This window comes from Chelonoidis abingdonii, chromosome 25 (genome assembly GCF_003597395.2).
Source record: "Chelonoidis abingdonii isolate Lonesome George chromosome 25, CheloAbing_2.0, whole genome shotgun sequence".
NCBI lineage: Eukaryota > Metazoa > Chordata > Testudines > Testudinidae > Chelonoidis > Chelonoidis abingdonii.
Window position 1 is genome coordinate 14,876,922 of NC_133793.1, and position 17,296 is coordinate 14,894,217.

Genomic DNA, 17,296 nt, shown 5'->3' on the forward strand with positions numbered 1-17,296 from the left:
GTACGACCCACTGGAGTCTCCCTTTAACCAGTTCTTATCCACCTTACAACTTTCATATTCATCCAGTGGCCTCTTTTCAATTTAACTAACAGTTCCCATGTCTGGAACCGTGTCAATGCCTTACTGAAATTGAGGTAACGATCTACCGCATTTCCTTGTCTAAGTAATCTGTCACCTTCTCAAGAAGAGATCAGGTGGTTTGGCACAATCTCCTTTAGTAATCCATGTTGCAATTTGTCCATTACATTGATCTCAATGTCCTTAACTACTTTCTCCTTTAAATTTTTTCCAAGAGGTTATACAGACGTCAAGCTAACAGGCCTAAGTTCCGGATCACGGTTTTTCCCTTTTCTTAAAAATAGGAACTAGTTAGCAATTCTCCAGTCGTACGGTACAACCCCTGAGTTTACCGATTGCATTATTAAAAATTCTCTGCCTAACAGGCTCGCAATTTCTCATGCGCCAGTTCCTTTAATATCCTCGGATGGAGATTGTCCGGGCCCTCGAGTTTGTCCCATTAAGCTGTTTCAAGTTTGCCTCTACCTCAGATGCGGTAATATCCGCTCCAGATCCTCATTCCCGTTTATCATCCCGTCCATCCCCTAAACTCTCACTAGTCTCATTAAGACTGAGCAAAGTACTTATTTAGATATTGGGCCAATGCCTTAGGTTATTCCTTTAACTCCATTCCATCCTCGGGTGTATAGGGTTCCCACTTCTTCTTCTTTGTTTTCTTCTTATTTATGTCTGCTGATAGAACCTTTTACTTTGGTTTTAATTCCCTTTGCAAGTGTCCGTTCACATGGCTTTTAGCCTTCCTTCACTTATCCCTACATGTTTGGACCTCCTAAGGTGCTTCCCTTGCCCTAATCCGCACCTTTCTTCCACTCCCAGTAAGCTTTCTGCTTTTCCTAATCCCCTCCTGAGATGCTTGCTCATCCAACTTGCCTCCAACTCTGCCCCATGTTTTTTTCCCCTTTCTTTGGATGCAGGCTTCCGACAGTTTCTGCAGCTTCAACTTAAAGTAATTCCAGGCTCCTCCCATTTTGATCCACAAGTTCCTCCGTCCCAATCCACTTCCCTAACTAATTTCCTTAACTCTTTAAAATTAGCCCTTGAGAAGTCAAAAACCCTAATCCCAGATCTACGTTTGTTTATCCTTCTATCTAGTTTGAACTGAATCAGCTCATGATCACTCGAACCAAGGTTGTCCCCTACCACCATTTCTTCTACAAGGTCCATGCACTTGTAAGAGAATATATTGCTTACACACTCTTCTACATGATACATTACTTCTGATAATGCAAATAGGCCTGCCAGTGTTTGTGTATAATAAAGTTTATTCCTGAAAACAAGGGCTGAGTATTTTGCACATTATTCACTCCTCCAAGAACTGTTCCTTTCACATTAATCCTTCTTAACACCATCCAATACATAACCCTGCCCAAAAAACACAATGCTCGAATTATATAATTCTCTACAAACTTCCGCAAAGGCAAAATATCATTATGAACTAAGAATAGTTTTAATACATAAAACTAAACCACGCTACATCACACCATATTCTCTGAATTCCAGTCACTTCACTGCTCTACACAAAGTTCCTGGCCATCACTTTGAAAGCATGTGCCCAGGGCATTTATCTGCTCAAAGCTCTGCTGGCTGTTCTAAGAGCTTCAAGTATAGCTACTTGCTTTTCATAGGCTGACGCCAGTCCAGCTGTCTTGGAAATCCACTGTTAATTGAAAATGTTATATCTACTTTCACGTCTTAAAAAACAAAGGCAGATAAAAGACATATTAGTCTCTGAAGAAATCACGGCCGGTCAAACATCTCCATCTTATTTTCAGTCTCTGAAATGAATATTATTCTGTACCCACTGAGGGTATAACTGGGTTTAGGTCTTTCCAAGTTTCAGTAATATGCCCTGACTCTTTTCCCCCCACCCTCGGGGCGGGGGGAGTTGCGGGAGAGAATACATTATGGGCAAATGGGTTCTATAATCAGTTACTGCAGAATTCAGGAAACTCAAGTACTTACATTTCCTAATTATCTCTGTTTCATTGGCCACCACGAACCCTGTCTACGTAGTACTATAAACTGCCCTGTAAGAGCAATCGTGGTGGATTTCCCAATCCCAAACCAATACTCCACTAACCAGTAATGATCTAAGGCAGCCAGTTTACAGAAGGCAATTGCAACTTGCTTTTTCAAGTTGAAGGAAGCTCATCACGATGGTCTGGCACTTCAGTGGCAGCACCCCAGAGAGTCCAGGCTAAGGAAGGCTCTAAGTTATACAGCCATTACTGGGCTTGAGCATAATTTTAATATACCTGTATGGGACTGTGGTAGGACCCAAAAGCAAGATCCACCCACTAACAATTAACTGTACAAACAGCACACTGCCATCTATCCACATGGTGGGTGCACAACTACCGCATCACAAACTCATATGAACCACTCTTTCCAGTCTCTGGCTCTTTGCACTTAATGCAGAAATATCATTTATACTACTATAGCATCTAGGACCCTGTCATGGACCAGGACCCATCTGTGCTGTACAAAGAGAACAAAGAAACAATCCCTGCCCCAAAAGAGCTGCTCTGTTAGACAGCAGAAAACAGATGTATACACACGAGGAGTACAAGGAAACAATGAGATTATATTGGGAGGCCGGATAGGCAGCAGTGTCAGCACACCAGCAATCTTACCATCAATCCTTCATTAGTCAATTTATGACAACTTTTTGAAACATCCCAGAAGCCTTTCCTGTTAAGCAAGGAACAAGAACCAGGCATTCTGAACTCCATTTTGGGAAAAGGACTAGAAATGGAGCTGGCAACAAGGGACTGGGGATGTTTCCTTGAGGAATATGGCTTCTTCTCCCACAGTTCTCCTGTACCCCTGATGGATCACATAAGGCCTTCTGAAATCTACCACAAGCCACTGTTTCACTGAGTTGTGCTAGGAACTGTGGGAAGGGCACTCAGAACACAGTCATTCTACAATGATGTAGTATAGGCACTAGCGTGCATAGAGGGAAAAAAATGCAAGCAAAGTGCACATGAAATATAATGACTAATGTGGATTGCACTGTCAGTACTTCACCCTGTGCAGTCCCACAGAGAAATTCTCTAGCAAAGACAAGGACCATGGTGCTAAACGATACTGAGAAGGACTTATCAATCTGTGACAAAAAAAAGCCCCATACAGGCTTGCCAATGACAATTGGGTGCCAGGGTTAAAATATGTTGTTCCATCAACTAATTACTGTACTATTTTTAGTCCTCTGCTATAACAATAGTCAGGAGAGAAAGAATGTAAAGTCACAAGTATCATAAGATTAAAAGCTTTAACTACTATTTTTGTAGTAAAGAATTCACAGTAAGAACTGCTACTACCATTAGCATTTGAAGCAAAATGTTATTAAAATTACAGACTGGCTAACATTTCACATGGCATTTAGCCAAGTTGGTTAACAGTTATGGAAATACTTAAGACAGACAGTCTTGTTAAACTGCTGGTTTTGGTTAGCTAATAATAGTTTTTTACTTTGATTTTACAGAACTACTAGAACATATCCCTCCACACACCCCACAAATTAAAATAAGCAAAAAATCCCACATCTTAAGTCTGTGCACAGTATTTAACTTCAAGATCACTTGATGTAAAAGCATATTTTTGTTCTTTCTGGGCAAGCAGGAGTCAAGTAGATTAAAAGAATATGGTACCACATAATGAAATAATAAAGACTGCACAAGCGATCAGTTGTGCTATGTGAATTAAAGCTAGGTACCTTGTAATGGATTTGTTAGCAGAGACAATATAAATTTACAGACTCGGAACCAAACAAACCCTGAAGAACTAGCCATTCACTGCAGATTAAGGTTTTCTACAGAAGATGATATACTCTAATTTCAAGCATTCATTTCAACACAGTGTTAACTTTGCAGCCAAATAGTTTAAATGGTAACACTGTCAACCAGTTCACTGCTAACAGGCACCCAGCTATTGTGCTTACCATGAAAGTACATGGAAATACAAATGGAAATTCCATTCATCTGAAAGGCTGTTGCATGGAATAAGGCTACAGATATTAAATATGCAAACAACTGAACATTGTATGTGGTATCACAGGATTTCTTTCTTGCCTCAAGCTGCAGTAACTCTCTTGGCAATGGGGGCCGGGATTGCAGTAGCACCGAAACTCTGCTAGGTGCTTTCCAAAAATAGATTGAGTCTCTGGCCGAAAAAGCTTACAATTAAACAGGACTTCCTTTGGAGCAACACCGGAGCCTGTCTCTGCTTGGCTTCCCAGGTTGTTTGAGAGAAAGAGGAGATGATCCTCTCCTTAAGCAAGCCTTGACCATGTTGTTTGCCATCCCAAGAACCAAACCCAGCCCTTCATGTGGTAGTGAAGCATAGCAGGGAGGCTGCATGGTTTAAATAGCGGATTTGGGGAGAGATGAGGAGTCAGAAGAACTGGATTCTATGCCCAGTTAAATGTATGTATTGATTAAGAAGTTCAGTGCTCACCACTCAGAGGACTACTACTTTACAGAGACAAAACTCGAAATGAACTCCAATCCTCACCCTGCCACTCTCACTATATTTCTCTTATTGAGTGTATGGAGAATTCCTCAGATGTGAGGAGATAACTAGGGACAGTAGAACGCTACAGGGATTATTAGCTAATTAGAGATGCTCTCTAAGAAAGTAAATCCCTAAAAATTGTTCACACATCTTCAAACCATGACAGACTCCCATATTACTCATCTACTGTAATTGGGACACAAAAAAAGTCCTGCATTTACTGTAGTTTAGAAGGGGATATCACTGAATTTTAAGGAACAGTGACACTTGACTGAAATGTGGAAAGCTCAGGGTCAATGCCTTGTTTCCCTGTAACATCTGTGTGCAAGGGGAGGAAAAAAAGGCAGCTTTTCTTAGTTTTTGTTAACTGCTAAAGGCAACTCTTCCAAGATCTATAAGCCAAGTGCCTTTTTTTGTAGTGGGACTTGGAGGCCCCAGGAATCTGTAAAAAGATACATGGTCTTTCAGCATCAGACCAAATAAAGCCTAGGCTGTTAGTCATCAGAACTCCTGTGTGATAACTGTTTAGTGACCTATGTGAAATGAGTTACTGGTCTCAATTCAGTTTTTTCTGAATAAGTGCCATAATAAAAAACATCACCACAACAGCAGTCTGGAGAGATAGCCTAAAGAGTAAATGGACATAGAATACGCATTGAATTTTCATCTTTTTCCTGTTTAGAAGTTAAATATATTGGCAGTTCAGACCTTGGTGCCAGCAAATAGACTCCATTAAATTTTATAAAGACAAGAAGATACTTGTTCTGTGGTTACATCTAGAGCCTTCAGGTTTTTAGGAAATCAACCTACAGTGCAGTGATCCCCAAACTGTGGGGGCAAGTCCCCCTATGGGGACACGGAGGAACATTGAGGGGGTGCATAGCGGGGCTGAAGCCACCCCCCCCAGGGGGTGGGGAGGGAGCTCCACCACCAGCCTCGCTCCTCCCCCAAACCTGTTCAGCCCTCAGTCCTGCTGTCTCCAGGCCCAGCTCTGCCCTCACTTCCTCTCTGCTCCCAGACCAACTCCTCCCCGATGGCCAGTCCCATCCCCAGCTCCACCTTCAGCACAATCTCTGCTGATGAAGAAGCCTTGGCTATTAGTGGGGTTGAGGCACGTGGACACATTCCATTACTTAGGGGGGAAGAAGAGTTTGAGATCAGGAACCCTTCAAAATCAGTTGCATCAATATCTGTACACAACAGCAGTACTGGATTTATAAAACACACTGGATTAACCAAGATGAGAATGGAGTCTTGGTTGATAAAATTTTTACTAAACAGAAAAACTGAGACCTTTTTTCTGAAGAAGAGAGAGCAAAGGTTAGAAAAAAACTACATATAAAGTAGCAACTGAGTGAAGACAATTTTTCCTCCCATTTTAAAGGTTACTGTTTGGAATAGGAAGACATTGCCTGCTTCTTTTGGAGCATTCAGAAATGTGTTCCTCGGTTACACCTGTCAAAGCCATCCACCATTTGAATTCTTTACAGCTGTCATTCCAAGGAGGAAACAGCAGCAGCAGCCAGGTGAAAAAATAAAAACCATGGTAAACAATGAAAAGCAAGCACATTGTACATTTACTTTAACAAACGTGTTATATAACCATTGTAGTAATACAGGCTGAAATGTTATTTATTGAATTTGCATAAGTGTCTTCAGTGCCATAGAGAGAGAGCTCCCAGCCCCAAAGTGCTGACAATAGGTTACGTCTGAACAGTTGACATGAAGACACAAGAAAAGGGATTAGGAAGCAGCCATTTAAAAAAATATAAAAATCTTCCCACCTTTAGCTACAATCTCCTAAACCCTGCACATTTCACACTAAACTGTATTAGCACATAATTAACCTGTATGACCTTCCGCTACCACTGATTTTCTCACGTGATGCCTAGCACCGCCCTCCACTTTACTGTCTGCAGCACAAGCCCCATACAACTTTCAGGTATGGATACACAGCCCAAACTGAACCAGATGGTACCCGCTTCAAAGACTTTACAAATCTGAAAACCTGATCCATAAGATGCTCGGCACCCTTCAATTCCGATTGAGTGCTGCAAGATTTAAGGGTGCGGACTCAGGCCCTAAATAGATACCATAACAACAAAAGAGGAGGGAAAAAATACTACACAAAGTGGGTGTTTTATTTGTTCAATACAAATTTGGGTTTTAAACACTATCCTAATTTTTAATCCTTTACTGTTCATCATCATCAGCCTATTCCTATTTTTCAAGTCATCTGCAAACCATCCTATGAGAACTTAACACCTCCAATCTGGAACCCAGATATTCTCCTTCCACCTCCTTAAAAGCGAGTGACCCATGACCCAAGCTGATCTATACAGGATAACGCACTGATCCTGCAGGTGCATGTTGGCTGACACTTGTACCCATATGGAACATATTACAAGATCAGGACCCAAGAGGGGAATAAATGAGAGTCATACAACTTAAAACATTCGGGAAATCACTGGGGGATAAGATGCAAAACAAGTCAACACAGGTCACTGTCCCACACCATAACGTTGGCCTTAAACTGACCTTTAACTTCATTTAATTCAAAAAGGATAGGCTGAATGCAAAAATCAGTTAACGTAACATTAAGTCCGCACAGCTGAAACCACAATATTAAGAAACTAAACAGTTATGTCATAACAAAATGAAGTGTGTTAAGGTGAGTATATCCTTTACAATACATCACAGCAGTAATATTTGAAGCTACACTATTACCATGAAAAAAACAGAAAAAATACTATATACACTGCTACCCCAATATAACAAGACCCGATAACACACGAATATAGATATAATGCGGTAAAGCAGCACTCGGGGGGGCTGCACACTCTGGCGGATCAAAGCATGTTCAATATAACACGGTTTTACCTATAACGCAGTAAGATTTTTTGGCTCCCGACGACAGCGTTATATCGGGGTAGAGGTGTACTTGCAAAACCGCTAAACTGATACTGCTGTATATTTCCTGACTTTGTGATACTAAATGGCAGCCTTAATGTCAGATTATATTTGCATTTAATATTCTCATGTTAAGGATTTAAAACAAATCCAAACAAAAACCCTACACATAAATGCTAAAAAAAATTAAAAAAAAAAAAACAGTCCCAACTAGATTTTCAGGCGACATATTTTTCAATAAAGCATTACATGTGCAGTTATTTAATTCGAGTTTTCTGCAAAAGAACAGCTGCAATATATTTGCAGACAGTGTAATAATTCTTTGAAACTGGTCAAATTTGTTTTGTTTTGTTTTTTAATTAAAGCCTAAAAGTTTACAGACTACTAAAGGATGCAGTAAAGATTGCAGACACCTAGAAACTGCAGGATATAATTTTTTTTAGACCTGCAATTTTCTACCCTCTATGGTGGCTTTGATTCCTTTTGGAGGGCAGAGACTGAGAATTTTGCTCATTTGCGCATTTCAGCATGACAAAGCCATCCTCACACAAAATATTCTAATGCCACCCCAACCAATGCCTAACCAGTGTTTGGTGCCTACTGATTATCACTTAATAGCAGCAAATTTTAGAGATCTTATCAACTTTTAAAATATGTTATGAATCATCCTCTGACCTACATTACCTAAGTCAAAGATTTAGTTAAATCTTTCAACAGATAAAGCTGGAATACAACTTTTAATATTAATCAAATATTCAGTTGATTTTTTTTTAAAAACAAACTAATGGTAGTCACTCCAGACAGGAGTTCAACCCATCATTTTTCTTCAAGCATATTTTAGCTAAATACTGTATTTGCATGGGGAAAATAATTAGGCATAATATTTCTTTAAAATAAGTTTAAAAAGACACTGCCAACTTTTTTCCTAGCTCTGTTTCATATTCTGGATTTCATCCTATGCTTCTTAGGGAACCGAAATTAATGTAGTTCTTTGTTTACTTCTTTGTTTATGCATGTGCTGATATTATTCAAACTGCATAATTCTCAACATAGTGTTTACTTGTTAAACAGCCCTGTGGAGAAAGCAGAACACTTTTTTGGAGGGAGGTGGAGTAAATTTCTGGTTTATTTTTCAAACTTTGTGAAAGGGTGATTCACTTTTAAATAAATGATCTCTTTAGAGTGGAGGTGGTATCACACCGACTTACAATAAATGGAATATTAAGTCAAATTTTGGCCATGCTACTAATTGTCTGTGCTCCTTTAAATGGTGAATTTAAACCATCTTTTTTTCTATTTTGACAGAAAACCAAAATGCTATGTAAGTAATGCTGAGGTTTTAATGAGGTTACAGAAGCTTTGTTCCTACTGCTTTTTTGAAGTCAGTGATTCCCAGAAATCTCTTAAAACATGCTTACCTCTAAATGCTGTTTCTGTATCTCCCTTATTATAGCAAGCAGGGTTTTTAGATCATCCCTGTACTTGAAGAGTTACCTACATGCCACAATCAAATAGCTAAACAAGTACTTGTTTGCATGCACTTAAGCCCAAGCGTATAAGATAATACTGTGATTTAAACCATACTTTTGGTTAATGGTTCTAGTCTGTCTTCTCTTTCTTCATTTATATGCACAGTAGAAGTATCCCATTATTCTTTAGGACATTAAATACATGTGAAAGCAAAGTTCTGTTCCTTAGCACAGGGTGAAACAACTGTTTTTTATAAACTGCTTTCTTCCTCATTCAATTAACCATGCCCAGCCCCCTTTCCCTCACTTCTCCTTGTGCTAGGGACAAGTAGCAGAACTGTGTGCATTTCAGTATTAGAGTGTGAAGCTTTCACCATTCCTACATCCTTTAAAGGACAACACAGTTTTGTAATACCATTACATAAAAAAATAATCTAACAACAGCATCAGGTTTGATGAGAAGCAACAAACGCCACTAAACTGGTTCACACGTACAAAAATCACTAAAGAGGACTGATGAATTTTGCAAACAGATTCACTTTAACTACCATCACAGAGTACAGTGGGATTTCCAGTTCAACACCATCAACAGTGAGAAAACATTTCATTTATAACTAGTGAGGCATTACAATTCTGAAAAGAAAGAAGTCTCGTTGATACCATCCAAACCACACAATAACCAGCTTAAGCTTTAAGAAAGTTCATTAAAAGCAGCAATCCAAGCATGATTTGTTCATGTATTCAGTCTGAAATGTTGAAACTTTTTTTTATTATTACCTGATGTTCTGCATGAATGTTATCCCCAGTAGGCCAGCGATGTTTGCTGTTATTATAGCCGCCTCCACCACTTCCTCCTCCCCCAAGCTGCTCACCATGCTGCCTCTGAAAGAAGTAATCCACCATAGCGTCGTCCTGAGAGCGGCCTGCAACTCCTATGGATCCAGGGACAGGACTGGAGTGTGTCCCTGCTGCAAGCGCTTGATTTGCAGCTGGCTGTTGCTGAGCCTGGGACCCTGTTCCAGATGTCAAAACAACAGGCATGTTGGGATTAGCTGTATCTTGTGGGTGCTGCTTCAGGTGGGGGCTGAATGAGTCCTGCCAGAGCACTGCTTTTCTCTTCAAAACACACGCAACGCTCATTCCACCAACACCTAAGGAGACACAGGTTTTTCAATGTTTAATAATTTTAATAACTGATTAAGCAGACATTGCCTACATCAAGAACAAAATCTTTACTTCTTTTGACATGTTTATGCTTTCCTGTTAGTCACACCTGACCCATATTTCAGAAAGCTAAATTTAAACTTCATTTCAGTAAAATATATTAAAAATACACATTAGCCAAAACGACAGTTAATTCTACAGGATGCTGCCAATACAGCTAAGATATTTACAGTTGCCTATTCTTGGAATCAGACCACCAAGTTGTGCAAGTGAAATTTATTGTCAGGTCAGCACACTAAAATTTTGTCTCATTCTACTCTAAAATTGAGCACTGAAAACTTCTGGGGGAGAAAAACCTTGGGAATGTTATAATTTGAATTCCATTACATCAATGTTTACAAACTTCTATATTAATGGCAGTTCTGCTACAGAATTTGTCATTTCCATATAAGTACTACTAGATTATTACTTCCAATAGTTAGATAAACAAAAAAACACTTAAGTCAGCCAGTTTTTCAAATTCAAACCTAAAATCTTATTTGTACACATGCTATTAGTCATGCCCCAAACAACTTGCACTGTGTTGCAAACACTAAGGCTGGCTTGGGCCACGAGACAGTAAGATATATGCACATATTTATGGGAAATTCCCTGAAGAAAAAGCAGCTAACCTCTTAGCGACTGGGACACCCAACAGAATGTTCCAGAGCTAGCTCAGCTGACAGCCTCAATTCAGCTACTGATGGGAGAGGAAAAAAAACTAAACTTCGACTGTAGTAACTATTTACCATAACAAACAAAGCAAAAACAGAATCCATCCCATACAGTGACCTGAATACTATGACAATAACTGGGTAAATCATATTGCTAATCAGTTAATAAATCACTATCCCCAAAATGTTCTGATAGAGTATGAAATACTGATTTCATGCTGCTGTGGTAAGCCTTTTTTGTTCTATGAAAGCAAAGAGATCAATAATCCAACACGGACAGTGATACCACAGAAGATTCTATACACCTTGATGGTAAAGTGTTTTTTTTCCCCTTTACGTAATTCCCACCCCATTAAAAATATACACAATCAGGTACACCTACCCCAATATAACACCACCCGATAGAACACGAATTCCGATTTAACGCGGTAAAGCAGTGCTCCCAAGGGGGCTGGGCTGCGCACTCTGGCGGATCAAATCAAGTTCAATATAACACAGTTTCACCCATAATGCGTAAGATTTTTTGCTCCCGAGGACAGTGTTATATTGAGGTAGAGATGTATTTAAGTCAGAAGAAATTCAAGCACTATTAAAAATGATAAACAGATCTCTGACTTCTAAACTTCATGTCAATTATTGTCCTCAGTCACCCAACTGTAAACCCACAAATATCATGAATAGTTAACAAAGATGGATTGACAGCAGAATTTGCCCCTCATTTATCATCATCAAACCTGCAAACCATCATGCAGGAAGTCAACTTCCACATTCATGATAAGGCTCTCCCTAGCATATCTTGACTAAACACTCTGGCCCAAACCTGCAAACAGCTCTGTAGGCTCTGAAGGGAACCTTTATCTCCTCTTTTCATCACACTACTTTTTAATAACTATCAAATTCTACAAGTGACTTCCCGGAACAACTTCATAACTGCAGTGATGGCAAACAGAAATCTTAATTTTGCATAAAAATCACCTAGATTTCCGCACCAATTTGAAGTGGTTTTTTCTCTTATTCATCTGTTAGAGGAATTTGAATACAGAAACTTCAGTCATAGGATTTTTTTCCCCTCTCCTTATGCTTACAGTGTAGTTTCTTTTATTTTTCTAGAGCAATGTAAATGGGTAACTTTGCACTTATGCACACCACTTTAAATCTTACCACAAAACCTGGCAGCCACATTCCACTTCTCAAATATATAGCACTATAGTGAGGTCTCATTACTAAAGCTTTATCATTTTTACAAAATACTCTTTTACCAGCATACACTGTTTAGCTTTCCTATAGTAAGTTCTACACACACACACACAAAGCAAACAAAAACCTAAATGAATCAAACTCTCCTACAGAAGAGGTAAGAAGAAAGATTATTTCTATCATTAATTTCTTATAAGGAACTCATATGATGATGATGGTGGCAAAGTACTTAGGTACTCTGCATAACATTATGGATAACTAAAACTGAACTAGCTCCTGTCAAAATACATGGAAAAATACATTGTGAGGCGGTCTTAAAACACACACACACCCCCATGGACCCAATCCTTCAAAAATTCACATATGTGAATAACTTTATGCACTGTGGCTATCCCCACTGAAATCAATGGGACTACACACAGCACAAAGTTAAGCATGTGCATAAATCTTTGCAGCATTGATGTCCAAATTAAATTCCTTATTCACAAAATTTTGTTGTCTGCAGTCCCATTCCTTTCCCACCCAGTTATTAGTGCAAATTAGCAGGTATTTAATCACTCAGAAGCAGTGATCCCCTTGTAATTTCTCTTTTAAAAACATCCATATTACACAAAACTTTCCAAATGCTCTAACAAACTAATATGCCATCATTTTCTATTATGGCCATGACAGACAACAGCACATAGTTGAGAAGTAACAATAAAAGGTTTGGCAGTTGTGGCCCAATTGAGAGACTTCCCTAATGACCCTAAGTGATACACCACACAATATGGAGAAATGCAGCATCTTGCTTTTTAAAGCTTTTAATGAGGAAGGGACGTGCCCTTTTCTATGTCTGAGAGCTGCTCCTCTTTTTGCCTCAGCCTGCTGCATATTTTTACATAAAATACCTTTTAGAGGTTCCATCATCACTCCTGAAGTTAAGGGGCGGTCAAGCTTTCTCTCTCCCACATCTGAGGGGCCGTCACTTGCTCTCTCAAATCTCACCGGAGAGGAGAAAGTGTTATAAATTATTATTCTCTTGACACTATAAAATCCCAGTCAAGATCTAACAACAGAATCATTACATTCTGTACAACTGTCTGTACTCTCAGAAACCTCCTCTTTCATTTAACAAGGACAAGGCAATCCCAAGTCAGAAGAGAAAACTTGGCACAGGAGACATTTTGAAAGAGAGCAAAGTGGGGTAAAAAAGCATGATGGAAAGTTCAAGTTTAGTTCTGAGATGTTTTTAATAGAAATGTTGTGATAAATGTAGCAGACAGCTGAATACTGTCATTCAAAGCATACAGAGCATCAGAAATATGTTAAGTCACCTACACAACACATACTGGTTAGCTAATAGCAGCTGCAACTCCTATCACTGCAAGTGTCTTACAGCTACTGGATCTCTTTTACTTTTCAAAGCCTTCCTGTATTTTTCATGTAAAGAGTTTCCCCATGAGTGTTATTCATTTACAAAATAAACAGCCTCCTACCCGACATTACAAAAAGAGGTTGCCAGAATGAAATTACTGTTAACATAAGGTTTCTTTCCCCTTACACACACACACATAAATTGCGGTAAACAAGATGTTTTATGTTATCATTTCCATAATATAGCATGTAATTTCCTGTCTGTAAGCAAGGTAACTTTGGAGACATAGCTAAACAAATTCTAACTACACGAATTGGTGGCCTTAGAAAAAATAGCTGCATTCTGCATGTAGCATAACTACTACCAATACATTCAGAACTCAGTAACTGTTCTCCAAGTGCTCTGATTAAAAAAAAAAGTTTGCAGTAGTATTTTAAAAATTGGAATGGACACAAAATGTATTTTGCAAAATGAAACTAGGAATCTGTAACGGCCTCTATTTTTCCATAAAGTTAGACAATGAATCAAAGCTGCCTACCCATTGTTTAAGAGGCATCTGGCCTACAAAAATGCAAAAGTTTAACCTTTTCATTAAAACCTACGGAGACACAGCAGGAAGTGGGTAAATTGATAACCAACTAAACTTCTTAACCCAGCATTAAAACACGTCATAAGACAAATGCTAAACTGCCCACCCTCTCAATAAAACAAAATTCCTTACTCATGATCTGCTTAATAAAATTTCTACTTGGAACAAAGTTATTAAGCACTGCACAGAAAAAAATAAAAACAGGAGTCGCTCTCAGTTTGGGGTAAAGAACAAGCTCCAGCGTTGTTCTCTTCCAAACAAAACTGCTTAATTAAAAATTATCAAAGACAAATACTACAGGAGGAGGAAGGGACTAAGAGAGAACAGCACTATATACTTACAGCACATCAGAAAGTATTGTGTGTGTTTTATTCCCTTCCACTTGGAAGGATAAAGACCCTTCTCTTTCTCTTACAGTCTCACACACACCAAAAAAAAACAACAGGGCTTACAAAAAAAATTCCAACCATTACAGAGATAAAACATCAACTGTAGGAATACTGGGACACTTATGGCAATAAAAATGGACCACTTTTTTATTTTTGAGAATTAAATGCATGCACCTCCAGAAATCCCAGGCAGATCTTCTACACGTTACACACACAACAACACATACACACACACACAGTTTCCCAGCAATTCCTGCTGATAGGAATCTGAACTGTGTACAAGCTACAAATGGTTTGGAGCTATGTATCACATTTACTGAATCCACCCCCCAACCTACCCCTCTTCCCCCCCGCTCCCCCGGCGACGCCGTACAGCCAGGTTAAAACGCACACGATGAATTACATGCCGAGAAGAACCCCCACTCGGGTATTATTTTTTTTAAACCCAAACAGCTTGAAACCACCCCCAGCTCCCCCCAAAACAGGGGTGGTTTTTCTTTCTCCCCCAGGAGGATCAGGGCAGGGGATTGCCCCAACTTCACAGGGAGCCAAGAATAAGAGTTAATGGAGTTTGTGGAGGGGTTTGGGGCGCATTATGGGCCCCCCTACACCTCCCCATTCCCCCTCCCTCCTTCCTTTGATAACAATAGGGGCCTTGCTCTGACTCCAAAACATGTACAAGGAACAGAGCGAGAGGAGAGACCCAGGCACAGCGACCGGCCGGGGCTGCCTTTCGGGGCCGCATCAACCCCCACCTCGAGCCTCTAACCCCAATATGACCCGACCGACTGGTCCCCTGGGGTGTGGGGCCCAGTTTAGTCCCGGTCCAGTCCGGATACTCACGGGCGGAGCGGTAGGATGAAGCTGGATCTCAGCCCCCCCCAGGCCTCTCGCTGGCTGCCTCTCCCCCTGCCTTTCACTCCGACAACATGGCGGCCCACTGGGGACTGGGAAGGCGCGATGCATCATGGGATGGCTAGGCAGGCCCTACTTGCTGCTCAGGCTCCTTGTCCCTGCTCCAGGCTGGGGCTGGGTGATGAGGCTCAGCCAGACTGGGCCATAGGCCCTCTGTGCCGCCCGAGGAGCTCTCCTGGGCGTCTGCCAGTGTTAAACACAAGCCCAGATCCAGGGCACTCTGTCCGCATGCCTGTGAGCAAGACAGAGGGTATCTGTGCACCGCTAGCCCCGAGGAACCCAGCCCTAAACACGCACCCGGATGTGCTCATCCACCCAATCTACATGCCCTGGCGCCATATGCGCACACCCCAACAGTATCCCTTACACCGTATGTACACCCTGGCTGGGTGTCCCAGCCTAGACACACCCCAAATGGGTTTTACACACACACACTACACACGCTCCTTGACTCAGTTGATCTACCCAATACACACATACCACAATATTTCAGTGTGGGATTTTTAAAGCCCCTGCTCCAGGAAGGATGTTATTACTTGACCATATCAGCTTTCAGCATTTGAAAACTAAGTTTCTATTCCTCATAGTTGTAGAGAAAAGATTGAAAACATGACCTGAGCCAACCTAAAGATTCTGGAACCAGAAGGTAAATAAAAAGAACCCTTTTTTTAATCTCATGATTTTTGGGGGTCCTAACTCAATTTTTTAACACTTGGGGTGGGCAACGTATAAACCAGACTGATCCTCTCCCATTGAAAGAGATCCATGTTTGCAGTGTTGTATATCACACAAAAAACACATATTAATTCTCTCCAGCTAAGACTGAGCTCTTATTTTAATAAAAATCTAAAGTATTATACAGCAGCAGTGCGGATATTGCAGTATGCACTACTGCAAACTATAAAGCTCCCTTCTATAGTCCCCTGCATTCAGCAATCTCAAAGCATTTTAATTAAATTATAATCAATTAAGCTACATGATACCTCCATGTTGTTGATAAGTAGTATTATCTCTATTTCATAAAACACAGAGAAAGAAAGGTCCAGATCTCAGAGCTATTTAGGCACCTACCTCAAATTGAAATCAATGAAAGTTAGCACCTAAATACATTTGCAGATTTGGGCCAAAGTGATTAGGGTTGCAAAGACCCTGATCTTAGAAAGACTTTGCATGTACTTAACGTTACCACCACGAGTACATTAGATTGTAAGCTTTTGGGGACTGGGAATCATCTTTTTGTTCAGTGTTTGTACAGCACCAAGCACACTGGAGTCCAGGTCCATGGGTGGGCTGCTACTACTGCACTACAAAATAATGTATTATTGTTATTAAGCATTTCTATTTATTTCAGTGAGACTACTCATACGAACAATGTTAAGCATGTGTGAATGTCTTTGCAGGGTCAGGGCCTAAGTGTGTGGCAAAGCTTGGAATAGATCCCAGATCTCCTAACTTCCAGTCATGTGCTTTGACGATGCTTCTTCCCAGAATAGGATACGTAGGATAGGGAAAAGTAGAGGCTGTTGTACCAAATTCCTAGCCAGCCTCTCACCAATGTGTATCTAAGCCTTGACCTAGAGGCAAAAGTCTACTATTTATCCACAGGACAGTTACAGAGCTAAGCTTCTTGCACACATTGTCTGAAAACTTTCTTCACTTCCTACTGTAAACTCTCTCTGTGCTCTGTTAAACATAGCCAAACCCTGAGTCAGGATCAGAGCTCTATTGTGCTAGGTGAAATATAAGAAGTTACAGTCTCTGTCCCAAAGATCCTACAGACTGATCCCTCAAAACAATCTGTCTTTCATTTCTCTGGTGTGAATAAGAAATATACCAAAGAAGAAAAAGTCTTAATCTAGATCACTGATAACAAAATAGGGAAATAGATAAAGGATTATATATAGTATAGCATGCTAATTCTACACACTCAGTAGGTGAGGTATAAGCCCATCATTTCTCAGACAAACAACCCACACCTGTCTGCTATGTGTTCCTCAGAA

At 40.2% G+C, this 17,296-nt stretch overlaps 1 protein-coding gene across 11 annotated transcripts in view; it reads right to left on the minus strand.

Moving 5' to 3' along the window:
- PUM1 (pumilio RNA binding family member 1) overlaps window positions 1-15,338 on the minus strand; it is a 121,752-nt gene extending 106,414 nt beyond the window's left edge. For 9 of the 11 annotated variants that reach the window (XM_075060812.1, XM_075060811.1, XM_075060810.1 and 6 more), the window contains exons 1-2: window positions 15,225-15,323; window positions 9,750-10,123 (exon numbers count right to left, since the gene is read on the minus strand). In XM_075060812.1, coding sequence (XP_074916913.1) covers window positions 9,750-10,112 — 363 coding nt within the window. In that variant the 5' untranslated portion in view covers window positions 10,113-10,123; window positions 15,225-15,323. Of the gene's footprint in view, window positions 1-9,749; window positions 10,124-15,224 lie in introns of all 11 variants that reach the window. The other 2 variants (XM_032802226.2, XM_032802221.2) reach the window with 2 other exon arrangements.
- Window positions 15,339-17,296: the final 1,958 nt, after the last annotated feature.